Raw genomic sequence first — 17,056 nt, forward strand, 5'->3', positions numbered from 1 at the left:
ATAATCATCTCACTACAGTATTCACGTGCTCTTAGGTACCTATAGTAAGTATATACACATTAGGAGGAGGCAGAGAGAACGTCTGGGCGCTATGGGCAGGAGGCACTGGTGCGCGCATGGAAACTATCAGGAATTGCTGAGCCTTAAATGGGATTGTTCCCCCTCCCCCCACACACTTCCCCCCATACACTATCCCTTGCAATCCTATCCGCTACTCTATGCCCGACTTTCCTGGGTCTATTGGGACTTACTTCCAGGTCAACTTGCCCAGGACGGCGCTGCAAACGGGAAGCTTTCCTTGCATGCCTACTCCCAGTGTTCAAGAGTCACCGGATTCAATGGCGCTCGTTTCCAAGTATCTCCCTCCATGGCGCGTCTAGGAGTGCGCCTACCTGCAGCTGAGGATACAGCATTTCACGTCCGCAGAAAGCAGGGTGGGGGTGGATGGGCCAGGCTGATGCTTTACTCCCAAGTAAGCCTGCTTGGGATCGGGGAATGAGGCCTCCCTGGATGTCTAGCTTGTCCAAAACGCATTGGGCTTAAAAAGGGGCGCTCTGGTGACGTCTGAGCGGCGCGATCACCAGCACGTTTAAAAACACGCACTTTCCTTTTTGTTTTCCTTTTCTGAAAGGAAAGGAACCATTTATCTACACACCATCCTGAACTCTTTTTTTAAAAGCCAGCTTTTGTAAAAACGGCGGCACAGCGAAAGAGAGTAAACTTCCCTTTGCCCAACCCCCACTTTTAAAAAGTTAGGTGCGTTGGAGTTTTATATAATGCATGCCCTGACATTTACACAAACAGGGAGGAATCTGGCTTTATTTGTTTGTTTTAAAAAACAGATTTAGCCAAGCGATTTTAACAGTTTATTTCGAGAGGAAAGCTAACATGCTGCTCAAAGGGCACCCAGAGAGGTCGCTTTTATTGGGGTACTTACAATGCAACCCTATAAAGGTCTACTCGCAAATAAGCCCTGTTGAGTTCAGTGGGGTTTACTCTCAGGCATGAGCCGTGCATATAGGCACAGGTATGACTACAAATCTTCTTTTCTGGGAGTAGGCCTCACTGACGCCAGTAGGACTTACTTCTGAGTTGACATGAGTGGGATCGGCCTGTTAAGCTGCAACCCAACACGCACTTAGTCTGGAAGAAACTCGGTCCAGCTCTGCTGAGCCTACATCTTTCTAAACCCACATGCCTACCAGGGACATTTAGGCAGCGTGCAAGGTTCCCTTATTTAAAAGGATGGTCTGTAAGGTGCTGAGGTGCGTGACACTTGTAGTTAAAATACACTGCTCCTATTTTAAAAAAACAAAAACACATAGGAACAAGTTTGGTGGGTGGGTGTGTCTCATCATCGATATTTTAAAAGAAAATGTTCAACTTGGTTCCTCATTAGTTATTAAAGTAATTAGTGGGAGAGGAAGAAAGTATCATTCCACCCCAAAACGAATGCCTGTTTAATTCTCAAATAAGTTACATATTTCATGCAAGTTTGGGACCAAAGACCGGAGTGAAAGAAACATTCCGCCTTAACTGTGTAACGCGAGGCACATTTATTTACGGGCAAATGCCGGAGATTTACGTCTTCTAAATAACTTACTCCAGAGTAAGTTCACGTAGTGTGGTTGGCTTCAGAAATCCAACTCATAAAACAAATGCCAGCTGGCCACCAATGACTTGGCCAGATTCCTCTCGGCCTCAGTTTCCCCGTCTGTAACATAGCGGTGGCCTTGCTCTCTCACACACAAGCTGCTTCACGGGCAAAACGTGGCCAGGGAAAATTATCTTTGATTTTAAGAACAGCGCCGTTTATATTATTCCAGCTAATCATCCTATGAGGATGCAATTGTGTTGCTATCATCCTATGCAATTGTGTTGCTACTGTTAATATTATCAAGTTAGATCTTGATTGAATTAATGATCAAGTTGGATGGGGACCCGGTTGGTTGGCAGACACCCGTCTGTCTCTGGACACAAGAGCGCGGCTTTGGAGGCGAAGTCAAACCGTTGGAGAGTTACAGCCACGACATAACCAAGCATGGCCTACCCATTAAAAAAAAAAAAAGGTCTACATTTCCACTCAGTGCCACCACTTGCAGGATCGACCACCCCCACCCGGAACATTAGAAATCCAAGGTGAGTTCCCCAATTGTACTTGGAGCGCTTCCAGTTTCTTTTAAATTGATTTTTACTGTAGGCTCTGCAGAAATCAATGGGTCTAAACTTTCCAAGTTTAAAGCGTAGTTTAATATCGGAGGCTGGCGCATCTCCCCCGCCCCAACGCGCACACACTCTTTTAAATTCCCGGGGAAACTTCTACGCTTTTGTTTACATCCAGTTTCCCCAACTCCTCCCCGCCGCCCCGAAGGTAACGCGGGTTCAGATGAGTTGTCTGAAGTTCAAAGCCGAGGGCGAGGAAGGAACACCGTTTCTACGCAGGCGCCACTCCCCAGAACTTTTATGTATTAGTGGCATTAATGTTTAAGGTGTTATTCTTTCGAATCCACCTCCGTCGGGAGTCTGTGACGTTCCCGAAGTAAAGGCAGAGATGTTGGCAAATGCGCATTCGCCATATATAGAGTATAGAGGGAGTTACAAAGTCCTGAAGGATAAAAAAAAAAACACACGCCCCTAATTTCCGATTACTATCTTGGCAAATCGATCTGATCGTCTTTATTATCTTTTTTTTTTTTTAAGGACCGTTTTCAAAATACTTTCTCTTTCTGCTTCTAAATGGGTTTTTATTCCCACCTCCCAAGATCTCCATCTATTGCAGAAAGTTGCAGGTCTTTGAACTCTTTTTGATTAGAACATGCCTCCTTAGGGGAGGGGGGGGGAGGCCTTTCAAAATGATAATTTACTTTTTTGAAATGTGATATATAGCAACATTAGCTCTGTACTTTTTGTTTTCCGTTACGCAAAGCTGTGCGGTCGAATTATCAAGTGAATGAGTGATCTAGTGCTGTGAATCCTGCTAGTCAGGGAGTCCTATTGAACTCAAGGGGCCTTACTTTCCAGCAAAGATGCTTAAAGATTACGCTCTGCAAATCATCAACTCAAAAGACCCAGAAGGTCAGGTAAAAATAAATAAATCATCAGATTAAAGTGAGAGTATTTAAAGTGTGATAGGGGAAAAAAACTTTGAAAAATAAAACTTACACTGGATCTTTAAAAATAATTATTAGGGAGTGTGTGGTTTTGGCAAATCCATTACAAATTCTAGATAGCAGCTTTTTTTTTTTTTTAGAATGTTCAGCCTAGAATGCTATAATACCCACTTATATGTGTATTTTTTTTATTAAAAAAAATCATTCCCGCCCTCCATTTTCTTTTCATTCAAAACCTTGCCCTAAAGATTCATGCTCCCTCCCCAAACTTTGGCGATTCCTCTCCTCCCCTAGAAATAACAGCAGTTGAAACGCATTCGCCATCACATAGGCCCCTGTGATTAGTTTGGGGGATACATACATAAGCTCAACACAAATTGGAGGGGACGCGCGTGCACGTACATATAAGAAAGGAGAGGTTGGCTGAAGCGCAACCCAACAACTGCACATAATGTTGATCTGGACACAACCTGGCAGGTCTCCCCTCCCTCTTTTTCTACTGGTGGTGGTGAATTCATTCCTGGAGTTTCTAGCTTGGTCCTTCCTCTTTCTCCCTCCACCCACCCCCACTCTGTGCCTGGCAAAACGCTGGCGAGGTGGCAAACACTTCCTTTGGTTTGCTCCCTCCCTCCCTCTCCATCCACCACCCCTTTTTAACCTAGCTGGGGGTCTTTACTTTGCGATGTGTGTGTGTGTGTGTGTGTGTGTGTGTGTGTGTGTGTGTGTGTGTGTGTGTTGCGGCGCGGTGTGGGGGGGGTGGAGAGAGAAACTCTTGACTCACAGTAATCGCTCGAGGCTTGACGCTGCTGGAACGAGAAGTCTGGCGAAGTTTCGCTGCTGTTGCTTCATCAAAAGCATCCAAGAGGGATCAGCATCCTTGTTAAAAAGACGGGTGGGGTGGGAAATCACCCTTCCTTTCCCAAATCCTTTGAAGAAGAAGAAAAACTCGCACAAACATACAAAATAGCCACCACCAAATGTATAATTTAAAAAGAGTCCGGTTCTGGTTCTATATCCTTAAAAAATGAATCTGCTTTTTTATTTTTTTCGGGGGGAAAAAGAATACGCAGAGAGAGGGGATCCCAAATGGAGAGAGATGGTTCCTTCTAAGCTGGTCTATTCCCATAGATCTCGTTTTGTACCTTTAAGATCTCCTCTTAAAATGTTCCATTAAATAAAAGAGAGAGAGAGAGAGAGAGAGAGGGAGAGAGAGAGAGAGAGAGAAGAGGGAAGAGAGAGCGCCAGTTTGGAGTCTTGACTGCCCACCCTTCTTGCCGCCCCTCCCTCCCTCTCTCTCCTCTGCTGACGTTGCTGCTGTCAGTCTTCGGGAGTTCCAACGAGTTTCTTACTTAGGATCTTCCAAACAACCGGGGCCCCCTTCTCCTTCTATTCCCCATCGCCGCCACACTCTCCCTCAACCTGCAGTCCCCTTTCCCAAAACTGGCCCTGCCTCCTCACCCCCTTTCTCCCCCCCTTTTTGCTCAGAGTACCATGGAGCCAAGCTGGGACAGCACCATCTCGTCCCTCCACCCTGAACTCCCTGCTCAATGTTTGGATGCTGCTTTCGGAAAGGGAGGGGGGGTCAGAGAGGCACATCATGGTTTAAATTATAGTACATCTGGAGAGCACAGTCAGGCAAATAACATGCTCGGGGCATCAGCTAATAATACTGGCTGAACGGCTAAAGAGATAGCAGGCCGCAGGCTTTTGAGCATAAAAGCCCACATCTATATCAAGGGCCAGATATCTTGGGGGGGGGACAGGCAGTGCACACCCTGCCCCAAAATAGGAGCCCCAAAGCACAACCAAGAGAGAAGGGATGTAGCCCAGTAGAGGAGCATCTGCTTTGCATGCAAAAGGTCCCTGGTCCAACCCCAACATCTCCAGACAGGCCTGAAAAAGATTGCCTGCCTGAAATATTGGAGAGGTGCTGCCAGTCAGTGTAGACAACACTGGGGCCAATGGTCTGACTCGAGATTATCTTTCTGCATCCCCAGGGCCCTCCAGCGCTTCTGCTGCAACAGTCAAGGAGGTCTGTGACTTTAAAACAGCAGTACAGCAGACCAGCTATCCAACAGGTGCTGCTTCTCCTTCCTGCTGCAGAGTGTCTGTCTGTGGCGTGCAGCACTGAAAGACGCCGAAACCACCAAGAAGTGGCTGCACCACACTAAATGCCCATGTACAGTGTCCTGTTTTTCTAACAGCCGCCGGCCAGTTGTCTTTGGGAAGCTCACAAGTCAGGCGTGAAAATGGTGCCCCCCTCCAGCCCCAGTGATAGACTGCCTTTGAACCTGGAAGTTCAGTTCAGCTTTCACAATTCTCTACCCCCATTCATTAATCTGCCGAATCCAAAATTTGAAAACTGTCCCCTCGGTTTCTGGCCATCTCCGCAGCTTGTGGGTGTGAATCCCATCCATTAATTATTATGAGTTGAGTGAACAAATACACCCCTGTTTGTCAGTCTTGAACTGACTCCTAATTATTTCCACTGGGTGAGCCCTATGGGAGAGAGAGGGGATGAAAACAAGTTTGCCTGTCTGTCTTGCAAGACAGTGCATAATTAAATTTTATACAATTCTATCCTGATCTCCTCCCAGTAGCCGTCTTGTAACCAAGAGCTTCTCATCTTCTGTCTTCAGAAAGATGCTCCAACCTGGGTCATGTCACTTTCCCCTTTTCTGTATGTTTCACAGGTCTGTGGTTTGTTGCATTTGTATACTGCCTTTCCGCCAACGCATCCAAAATGGTTTGCAATTTTAATAACGGAGATAAAATTTACTGTGACAGAGTCCTTTCTGGCTGGGCTGGAAGCTGATGGCACAAGCACACCCTGACCTGGGTTATCTCGCTTCTGCCTTCCCCTGAGTCACACCAATCTCTACGGCATCATACTCATAACCTGTTCCTGAATTTTAAAAAGTTGAACCTTTCCCCCATGAGCCAATAAGCTGTCTGTTTGTTAATTAAGCACAATGATTTACCTGCCCTTCATCAAACAACCCTAAAGCAGATTACAATATTACAAGAAGCCAGCAAAAGTGAGTGCATGTAAAATAGAATTAAAAATTCCAACATAAAAACACCATCAGTTAAAGCAACGCACTAGCATCCTGCAGCATCTGGGACAAACAGACTTGGTATTAACAGGGCACTGGAATGTCAACAATGCTGGCACCCACTGTATTTCCAGAGGCGAGTGCATTCGACTCTCAGGGTGCCATGAAGATGAAACCCACATCCTATGTCACCACCCCACATATATCCCCTAGTGATGGGGCAGTGAGAAAGACCTCTTCTCCAGATCTAAGGACCTGGACAAGCTGATACACAACATAAAAGAGCCCTGCTGGATCAGACCAGAACCTCTTCTAGGCCAGAAGTTGACAACCAAATGCTTCTGGGAAACCAGAAAGCGGAACAGCACACTTATGTATGCACAACCCTCAGAATCCAACATGTTTTGCATTGGGCGAGCAGCTGCCAGCCTCAACGCCTCCATCCATGTAACAGGGATAATCACAACCTGCATGAAAAGGCTAAAACATATCATTACAACCTTTTACAAAGCTGGGCCCTTACAGCTCCTGTTAGGGGACAGATAACTGTTCATTCCCATTTTACAGGTTGAAGGACTGAGGTCTAGAGAGAGGGATTTGCCCAGGGCCACACAATGGTGTCTGCAGCAGAGTGGGATTTGATTGACTTCCGCAAGGCAGCATCTCCACTTTCCTTAGCCACTGGACCAAATTGGGTAATGTGAAGATGAATATGCTATACAAAGGTTTGGGAATTATTTGCACATTTACAGAGTACTGTTAGAAAATAATATAAAATAGATATTTGGGCACACTGAATTATGAGAAATGACTCACTGTATCAGACCAAAGGTCTGTCTGGTCCTGTATTCTACCCCAAAGATGGCCATCCCTCCCTCAGCTGAAATTTAGAGGTATACTGCTTCCAGGGTTCAATTTAGATACCATAGCCTAATAGCTATGGATAGATCTCTCTGTGAAATGGCCTCATAACAGCAATTGTATACACATTCAACTGGGAGTAAGTCCCATTGAACTCCATGGGATTTATTTCTGCATAGGATGGCTCTGTAATCCTTATTATTCTATCTTTAAAAAGCCATTTGTGGCCTTCACAACATCATGCTGGTGGGTTCCATAATTAGGTGTTGGAAGAAACACAGAAAAAGACCAACTCTCTTCTGGTCCAAAACCCATCCATCACAATCACTCAACTGAGTGGGCAAACAAAACCACATAGAAAGCAGAACAAAAAAAAACAACAAACACATTTTGAAGTGTCAGCAACCAAACAGCAAATGACCCTGAACTCAGTGAAGTAAGCACTGGATAGCCTGAATTAAATGCAATTATACTACCATCAGCCTGAGGGGGCTTAACTTACTCAAGTTTAGAAGGCGAACCCCACATGCCAATTTCTAGCTGAAATTTTATTTGTATTCAGAAGGACACAGATTCTAGAAAGTTTGCAACCCAACAAAACAAAAAACCTAGTAAATTTTATAATTCACACACACACACACACACACAAAGGTACATGAGAAATGTCCTCATTGCAAGTCAGCCCATTGGTCCATCTAGCTCAGTACTGTTGACACCAACTGGCAGCAGCTCTCAAGGATTTCAGACAGGGAGTCTTTCTCTCTCCTTACCTGGATATGCTTGGGATTGAACCTAGGAGGTTCTGTGGTCTTTTGCCACACACTTGGGACTTGCAGCACCATCATACATCTATATGCTATGGCATTAGAGGACTAAAATCCACAGTATAGACTCCCTACAACAGCCATCCGGGTATTTGAGAGACCAAATCCACCCAGCTCCTAAGAGGTCCTCAGTCAAGAGTGGATTTCCGTTACCTTGCTTAGGAAACTCCTAAGAGTAACAATCTTTAAAAATTATGGCCACTTATGTTAAGAGTCTAGGGGCAGGGGGCTGTCTTCATCATCAACATTACTGATGGTGATTTTTAAAGTTACTGTTACGACCCCTCTTTCTTACCTGCACCAAATCCATTCTCACAAGCCCACCTTTTCCATGAACCCTTTGGGTCCCCAATGCCCTCCTGTAATGGTGCCTGTTACCAGAACTAAGTATGTGCAACTGAAATAAATCATACGGGGTTCCCCCTGTTTATGCCCCCCCAAGTCTTTCTTCTGTGGACAAATTTTAGGTTGTAAGCTCTTTGGGGAAAGGGACCTTTTATGCTCCTGTATTCTGCAAAGATTTACACCCTTACAGTATAAGAATCAACAACAGCAGTACTAACAATTGTCTGACTACCCACCACTTCCTAACTCCTGCCTTGTATCCAGTACTGGTGATACTCACGAGTAGACCCGTCGAAAATCAATGGATATGACAAACATAGGCTCATGCACTTCAATGAGTCTACTCCAAGTAGGTCTTGGCTATGACCAAGATTGTGCTGCCTGGAGACTGAAAGCGCCCCCCCCCCTCAAAAAAAAAAAAAAGCCTTTTGGCAGAGAGAGAGGTGTCCTCATTTCCACCCCACCCCGTCGCGAAAATATCCAACAAACAATAGAATTCCTGAAGCAGAGCTCTGTGGGACTCAAAAAGCTTGCATCTCTCTAAGCGGACAGAAGGGGTTTAAGACAGACAGACAGACCATTTACCAGTTTTGCAGCTCTGAAAACAATCTTCTGCAGCTCTCCTCGCTTCAGAGCAGAAGAGGGGAGAGGAGCTTCTCCCAGCGCGTTTTCGGGCTGCAATCCAATCCACGCTTACCTGGGAGTAAGCCTCCCTAAACTCACTGGCGTTTATTTCCGAGTAGCCATGCATGGCACAGACCTTAGCTGTTAAAAACTCAAGTCCCAGACGAAGTTTCAGCGTGGCCCCTTCTGAGGCGAAGACGAAGAAAGGAGAGGGGAAGCTTTTCGCTACTTTTTTTGAGCCACCCCCCTCCCCGCTTTTTGGGGCAATCTCTACATCTATCTTTTAGGTGGAGTTCAAAGCGACAGAGCACTTAAAGAGTCAAAGTCTTATTCCCCTCCCGGCCAAAATACAGGGCGGGGTGGGGGTGGGGGGTAAGAACCTCATCTCACCTTCCTCAGAACTTATATTTGGTATTTTAAAACACTCACCGATCATTTAGTTTTAAACTGATTTGATTAATTTGGGGAATCGATTAGGCTTGGGAGGAAGGAAAAGGGATATTCGGGGAACCAATTTAGCATTTGGAGAAGAGGGGGGATGAATAAGTCAAATATTATTGGGCCCAGACTGTTCAAGCAGCGAAACAAAGCAGAAAGGGGACTTAAGAAGAAAATCGAAGTCCCTGTGGCATTTAAAATGCCTCAAAAACACACAAACGAACGCCATTTCATTTTAAGACAAATCGAAATTACATTTGATGGCATTTTACTTTCCTGGGGGAGAAGAATTTTGTGGCGTTAAAGCCTGAAATATTAAAGATACGCGGGCAAACACATCCATTATATATATATAATGTATACACACACACCAGTTAGTCCGGTGGATTAAAAACAAATATACATCTATGCTATTAATATTCCCACCCTGCTCCAAAATAGCATGTTTACCTGGAAAATAAGCGCTACTTACTCATACGTGGGACTCACTTGGAAGTAAATAAGGGAGCCGGCTCGTTTTCTTAGCGCAAATGAAAACTGATCCATTAGCTGTTCTGAAAAATGTGCTATTTATGATATATATGGCGGCCAAAACTGTACAGTTACAAATATTATTGACTGGGCCTTTTGATTTGCTTCCTCCGAGGGAACTTGTAAATTCATTATTTTTTTTAGGTGGGGGAATCAGGGCCATCGTCACTCCCCCTAACTGTCCATGAACCCTATAGCAATGTAGTTTGGGGGGGGTGTAGAAAAATGAAAGAGCCCCCCGATTGAATGAAGGAGGGGAGAAAAACACGTTTGCAAGAGAGGTTACGCCTCCCCCCCCTATAGCGAGTGTGATTGGGGTGGGTGGGTCAGGAACCGATTCATTTTGGGGTTTGGGAAGGGTGGGTTTGGAGGGTGCGGGGCGGGAATTGCAGCGGTCTGAAGAAATGGCGATGTGGAGATTTGATGGCTCCGAGGGCAAAACTTGCAAAAAGTTAATTATATATTTCCTGCACCAAAACAATAGTCTGGAGTTTGCTTTTCTCTCTCTCTCTCTTTTCTCCACTCCCCCAAAAGAGGATGGTTACGATCCCAAACCCAATTACTCCGCAGCGATTCCTTTTCTTTCGAATGGGGATTGACACCGGATTAAATAAACGGAGTAAATATATCACACGCATGATGTACATACATGCAACCTCCCTACCTGCAAAAAGCAAATGTCTAGAGCGGTGTCAGCTTTAATGGGATATGGAAGAGGAAAAGTAGTGGTGGGGTCTTACTTTTGAGTAAAGAGGCCGAGCCTTAATAAACACCCCCCCCCAAAAAAAAAATTACTGCGGGAGAGGGAGAGAGAAGGCTGCCTCCCTCGTCTCCACAACCTCAGTTCTGATAGGATGAAAAAAGCCAAAGAAATTGACCCCCAAGGAAAGAATTTTTTAAACATATACTATACAGTACGCACACATACATAAATATGAGAGAACACAAAATTAAGAGGATCCACAAGTAGGAAAACACAGCTGAAGGTGAACAATTGGCGCGGCTTCCTCGGTACCGATATCAGAACACAATGGAGAGTATTCAGTCGGTGCCAAATGGTGCGTTTCCCCCCCCCCCGCTAAAAAATAAAGCCTCCAACATTTCAGCCTGTAATAAATAAACGATTTGGAAAAGCCTGCAAAATGTCACCGGCCGGTGGACCCTGCCAGCGCTTCGGACACAGGAGGCTGGAATCCCACCTACAACTTACCTGGGAGTAAGCCCCCGTTGAACACAGTGGGGCTTACTTCCAAGTAAACAGGGTTCACACGGCAGGGTTGTCGACCTTCTCTGGCCAAACTTTGCTTCGAGTGGAACAGGCTCAGAGAATCGTGGGGTTACCTCGGGTTACGGACAAATTCTTGTGTGAACTCCTTAACTTCTATATTCTTACAGAATCCGAGTTCTTTTTCAATGTGTCATTTAGTGCAAACCATAAGCACGTTTATTCGGAAGTTAAAGATGCAGTCCCCGGTGTGCTTACTTTGGAGGCTGCTCCATTGAACACGGCGGCACAGGCTAGGGTTTTGAATGCCATTGGATTTAGCTACTCCCAAGCTAAGTGTGCATAAGATTGCAGATTTACTCCACACACATGCATACACACGCACGCACACAGATCTAAATATGTTTAAATTTTGAAAAAATTGAAAAAATGAGCATTTTGCTCTCTAAAATGGGTTTTCTACATTTGACATGGATATTTGTTCAGAATATCCTGGTGCTAAAATATCCTATATTAAAACATCCAGAGAAACAGACAAAAAAACCACAATCTTGCAAATGTCCTTCTGATAATCAACCAGAATATCAGAAAAATAACCAGCAAACTGTTGGTTTTATTCAGAAATTAAGATCCTTCCTACAAAACTTTGTAGTAGTTTTCTGCCTTCAACACCCTATTTTTAAAAACACATACATAATTAAAATAGCAAAACGAGACGCATACAGATGCTCTCAAGCGACTTACTTTGGGAAACAAGTCACTTCGCTCTCCTAAAATGCGCACGTGGCATTAAACATGGAACTGGATTGACTCCGGAGTGAACTCAGCGGTTCCACGCACATTCAACCCGCTCCGAAGCATGTTTACTCAGAAGTAAGCTCCACTGGTTTCAATGGGACTTCTTTCCCAGTAAAGAGAGATTAGAATCCCATCCTGATCCTTGGGCATTTCTGGCCGACCTTAAGGGCAGTTTCATATGCATACATATATACATATCAAAACGCGTCATGTTTTCCCCGAAGTAAACCCCTCATAATTCAAGAGGACATACTACTTCTATGGAATCTGAATAGGATGGCAGCCCGGAAATTATTTACTCGGAATAAAGCCCAAGTCTGTTCTTGCGCCTTAAATCCAGGCGGCCCATTCACGAGGACTGCAGGGCGAATGGGTCTTAGGTGTCAGCCCGTGAACACAAACGGATCTCGTGAGTAAAAGCGCCCCAAAAAGCGAGGTCGGCCGCCTGGAGGAATCAAGACCTTGTAGGCCCCAACTGTGTGACAGGGCCGGGGAATGTATCTAGTTCTACATATCCACGTTGAACGGGGAATTAAGTTCCCATGAGCTCCAATAGGGCGCCCTCCTTTGTGAATTATGGCCCGCTTCCACTGCAACCCTAACACCACCCATTCTTTTCTCAAACAGCGCCCATCGAGTTCAACGCACCAAGGAGGAGTGTTTTAAGGTTGCAACTTAAAAGTGGATATGAATCTCTGGGAAGAAAACCTCCGGAGTTGCATCCAACGTTTCAGTCCTGCTCAGAGAAAGAACCATTGCCATTCATGGACATGACTAATTGATTTCAATAGATGGTCTCGGAGTACATCTAGTTGGATACAAACCATAGTTTTGATTATTATTATTTTAAAAAACATGCTCGCACAGACTGATTAGTCGTCATTAATTCGGATTTATGCGTTTAATTTCAAAGCTTGCTTTAACTTAAACAAAAAACCCCAACTAATGTAGGGTGTTTGTTTTTTTCTTCATTTCTAGGTCCTCTTTTCAGGCTTTCTTGCAGAAAATGGAGAGAAATTAGAACGGGAGAGATGGCTGGGAATCAACGAGCCAATCGCTTCTACTGCCTGTTGCTTCCGCATCTAGAAAGTAATATGCCACAACTTCCGTTGGGATGGGTAGCGTTGGCTTCCGAAGGAGGCATTTAAGACTCTCTTGTCCTGCAATATCCCCGTCCATCCTATAATCTGCAGTCCGAGATTTTACTTGGAAGTAAACTCCTAGCCAATGAGTTTTTACTCTTCCAGACAAGCACCCATAGCTGGCAGATTACTCATGCCCATTCATTTCAAAGGATCTTCTCTGAGTACGACTGACGTTGGACAGAACTTCCGACCCTCGCCCAAAAAACACCGGTGTGAAGGCAGCTAAATCAGGAGAGATCTATTAATTTTCTTTCCCTCCCCTCTGAATATATCAATAATTTCGCGATTTTAGATTATTGACTAGGGTGAGAATTGGATTCTGAAAATTTACCATATTATAGAGATCAATCTATAATACTGTGCACGATTAAGGGCACCGCCATCCTTCTAAAATGAAAAGGGGGGGACATTTGTCAAGGCGCAATTCTGAGCGCCCTGATTAGGGCAATGAATCCTATGGAGCCCATTGGTATTTTACTTCTGAGCAGAGATGTATAGGATCGCTCTGCGGGCATAAATGTCAAGGGCAAGGATTGGTAGTGAAATCCCATGCATGTTTACTCAGAAGTCCTATTTAATTCAATGGGACTAGGGAGTGTGTTGATTTAGGAACTAAACCCCATCGAACGCAATCTGAGTTTACCTCTGAGTAGACATTACAGTATGTTAAGCAGGTGCTCAAATTGTCTGCCATCGGGACACCAAGAGGGCTTACCCTGCGAGTGTTTAAATGCGGCCTTTGTTAAGGGGTGGATGTCCACAGTTTATTTATAAACCAATAGAAAAAATGCATACTGTATATATAAAATGGAGGAAAGCAAACACGCAAAGAAATGGGGAAAAGAGGACAGGGAAGTGAGGAGGACAGAAAGAAAAAAAATCTACAAAATAGGGGAAAGGGGGGGTTAGAGTGAAGAAAATCTGATAATAAAAAGTAGAGTTTAAAATTATAACAGCACCTGAGAGTGAACCAATGAAAGAGACTTTAAAAAACTCTCCTCTTCAGCCACTTCAGAAGAATAAAAAAAATAATTAAAATGCAATACATGGTCTCTGTAACACAGAATACGGTTTTTTTTAGAAGCGGGTTTTTTTTGGGGGGGGGGTTAGAATTACTGTCTGCGATTTTAAATGCCTGACCTCTTCAGCTAAATCCACAATGATTAGTTTTCAAAGCTTAACCTCCGCCAACTTTGTATTGTATCCATATGGATAATGGGAACCCTCCAGAGAACATTTACACGCGTGCAAAGGCACGTGGGGATACTTGTCTAGTGAGGCGTGCAAAAGGAAGATGTCTGGATAAACGTCCGCAAGTACAATCCCACGCGCAAAATCTGAATTTTGCCACCGACGTTAATGGGTTGTTGTGTATTGCAGCCTATCCGTATGTACTAGTATACCAGTGAGACGTCATAGATATACAGATAGATATAAAATATAACTGGATATATATAAAGAGTTGCCAAAACAAATATATTTCAGCGCGATCCTAACATTTTCGGGAAACCCCTGGGACTTAAAGTGTGCATAGGATTGCAGCATTATCTACCGCCCTCCAACAGGCTACATCTGGGCTATCCCATTTTAAATTATTCATACACAGGTCTACTCATGCGTCGCTGAGTTAAATGGGATTTCCTCCAAGGTAAATTGCATAGATAGGATTGCAGGCTAGAAATGACATTAAAAAGGTTTGTGGTGCCCAGATCTTAGTACCAATTTTATTCCGATTGCAATTTAAAACAAAAACAAAAAACCAAACCATAATTAAACACGCATTTATCTGCAATCCTAGAGACACACCCGGGTAATTCAGCGGGGCTTGCTTTTGAGTAGACCTATACTGTATATAATGCACTGTTATTCACTTTTATTTGCAATATTATATATACACACACATTTACTGCATAACATAACAAGGGGAGATTCATCTTACCTCAGCTTGTTTTAACTCGACTCCAAAGATTGCCTTTCCTTCCCACCCCCAAAAAAATAAGTTTTGGGGGGAATTTTTTTTACAAGAACTCTGGTTTTCCGTGGACCTTCCACGAAAGACAATGGCATTTAGGAAACAAACAACGCAAAACACTACTTGGTTCTTTATGGGACAAGATTATCCCCCTCTTTAAAAAAAATTAAAGACTTCTGTCCCCCCTTTTTTTCTATCCTTGAAAGTGAATTTAAACCCCCTAAACTCACTCCCACCATCACGTGGTGCTGAAATTGGGAACAGAAGCAGATTTGGAAGGCGGGGGAGGGGGAAAAAAGTAAACTGGGGTCAGCCTTTTAATGAACCATTTTCCCCCAGACCTTAAATATATTTATGTATATAATCCGGGGCTGTCTAGAAGTTTGATACTGAAGGAGAAGGCGGGAGCAGGGAAGAGAAGGCTTTTGTGGCGGTGGTGAAAAAAATCAACCCAGAGCAAACCTCCTATTTTAAAAAGGTGGGTTGTTGTTACCTGTTGCTTATATCAGAGGAGCAGAAGGAAGAAAAACAGGTGCTGCGCGCGATTATTTGGCTCTGAAATGTAACATTCTCCCCCCTTTCCTTCAACAGGGGCAACTTTTATCGTGAGGAAAGAGCCAAACGCGTGTTCTAAATAACCCTTTTGCTTGTGTTTTGTTTGTTTGTTTGTTTGTTTGTTTGTTTGTTTAGGGGCGACCTAAAGGGTGGAGAAGCTGCCCAAAGCCTGACTAAGGAGAAAGTTCTCCTTAACTCAATGGGAGGCTGACTTCTGAGTAGATGTGCTTAGGATGGCGCAGTTACCCTGCCAACTTAAGCCCTCACTGGGCACGCCGTGGGGCTTCTTCCTCTTGAGTAACTGGTCCCTGCATAGGGAGTGAATGGCTAGGCTGGATTTCTGGCGAGCTTGTGGCGACCTTCCCCTTTTCTTTTTAAAGGAGTTTGGTCTCATGTCATCGAATGATGTCATTAAATATTTGGATGATCAGCCTGAAGTTTTCCAGGTTAGATTTTTAGATGCTTGTGCGTGGGTTGTTGTTTTTTTTAATTAACTCTCCCTCACTACATTTTAAAAACTGAAGCCATATAATTAATTGTCCATTTCTTGAGAACACCGTGTTGAAGTCAAGACAGGATCTAGGGAGGTAAGGTTCCCTCCCCCGTAAAAAAAAATCCCTGCCTGACTTTGTGAACGCAAAGATAACCTCGTTTGTTTGTTTGTTTGTGCCCCCCACTTCGTCCAAATCGACTTCCAATTTTGCCTTGCGCTTTCTCTCTCCCGCCCCTCCACCTCTGGCAAATTTTGTCCCCCTCCCCCAATTTAAATGATCTGGTGTTTTTCAACACGATCTTTTACACACTTAAAAAAAGGAAAGAAATTCAGTTCAAATTCGAAAGATCATTGATTTATGTAGCGCGACCAAAGCCCCGAGGCGCTTACAATGCAAACCATCGGGACGCATTAAATTGTAATACTGAGAGAGACTTGCGGGGGGGGGGGTGGCGGTGCTGTTTTTAAACAATCCTGGTGGTTCCTTGGTGATTCTTCTCTCAGCCGATTTGCGTTCAAGGAAGCGCTCGGGGAACGTTTATTATTAGACAGTCAAGCTATAAACACCATCCCAATTTTTTCATTTTTTAAAAAATTGCTGCTAAGGGGTTTCTTGCTTCGTTTCAGCGTTCATTTTTTTAGCATAACCTGAGAACGACAAGTGAATAAAAGGCGAACGATTGGCGCAAAATAGCTAGTGGAGTTGTCAAAAGTGGCAGGAGTGAAGCCGGACAGCCATCACACCCTGGAGGCTATTTCAGTCCCCGGCGCGCGTGTGTCTCGTTGTGATTGGCCCGTGGCGACGCACAGATACTCTACACACAGACACTCTGCACAGTGCCTGTACTCGAGGCACTCTTGTTATTGCCTGGCATATATGCCCCGCATCAAATTAAACTCTGGCAACGAGTTTACTTCACATACAACACCCCAACGAGCGGCGGAACTAGGGAGGGGTCGCATACTTTAAAAAAAAAATGCTTCGATGCAGCCAACCCAGTAACCCCAAACCCAGTGACCTTCTCTCCGTACTTACTTCCAAGGAAGGGGTTCCGATCCTGCTGCTGGAATGTTGCATG

The 17,056-nt window shown here is 44.4% G+C and overlaps 1 protein-coding gene across 14 annotated transcripts in view; it reads right to left on the reverse strand.

Annotated features, from left to right (window-relative positions):
* TBX4 (T-box transcription factor 4) overlaps positions 1-17,056 on the reverse strand; it is a 126,811-nt gene that overhangs the window by 60,483 nt on the left and 49,272 nt on the right. The window contains exons 1-2 of one of the 14 annotated variants that reach the window (XM_082201820.1): positions 8,782-8,974; positions 3,892-4,036 (exon numbers count right to left, since the gene is read on the reverse strand). The exons of 7 other annotated variants lie outside the window; for them this stretch is intronic. Coding sequence is in view for 1 of the 7 variants with exons in the window: in XM_082201834.1 (XP_082057960.1) it covers positions 393-413 (21 nt within the window). In the remaining 6 variants the exon portion in view is untranslated. 6 more of the 14 variants (XM_082201835.1, XM_082201822.1, XM_082201823.1 and 3 more) reach the window with 6 other exon arrangements.

The sequence above is a fragment of the Podarcis vaucheri genome, assembly GCF_965113315.1.
Source record: "Podarcis vaucheri genome assembly, chromosome: 15".
Lineage (NCBI taxonomy): Eukaryota > Metazoa > Chordata > Lepidosauria > Squamata > Lacertidae > Podarcis > Podarcis vaucheri.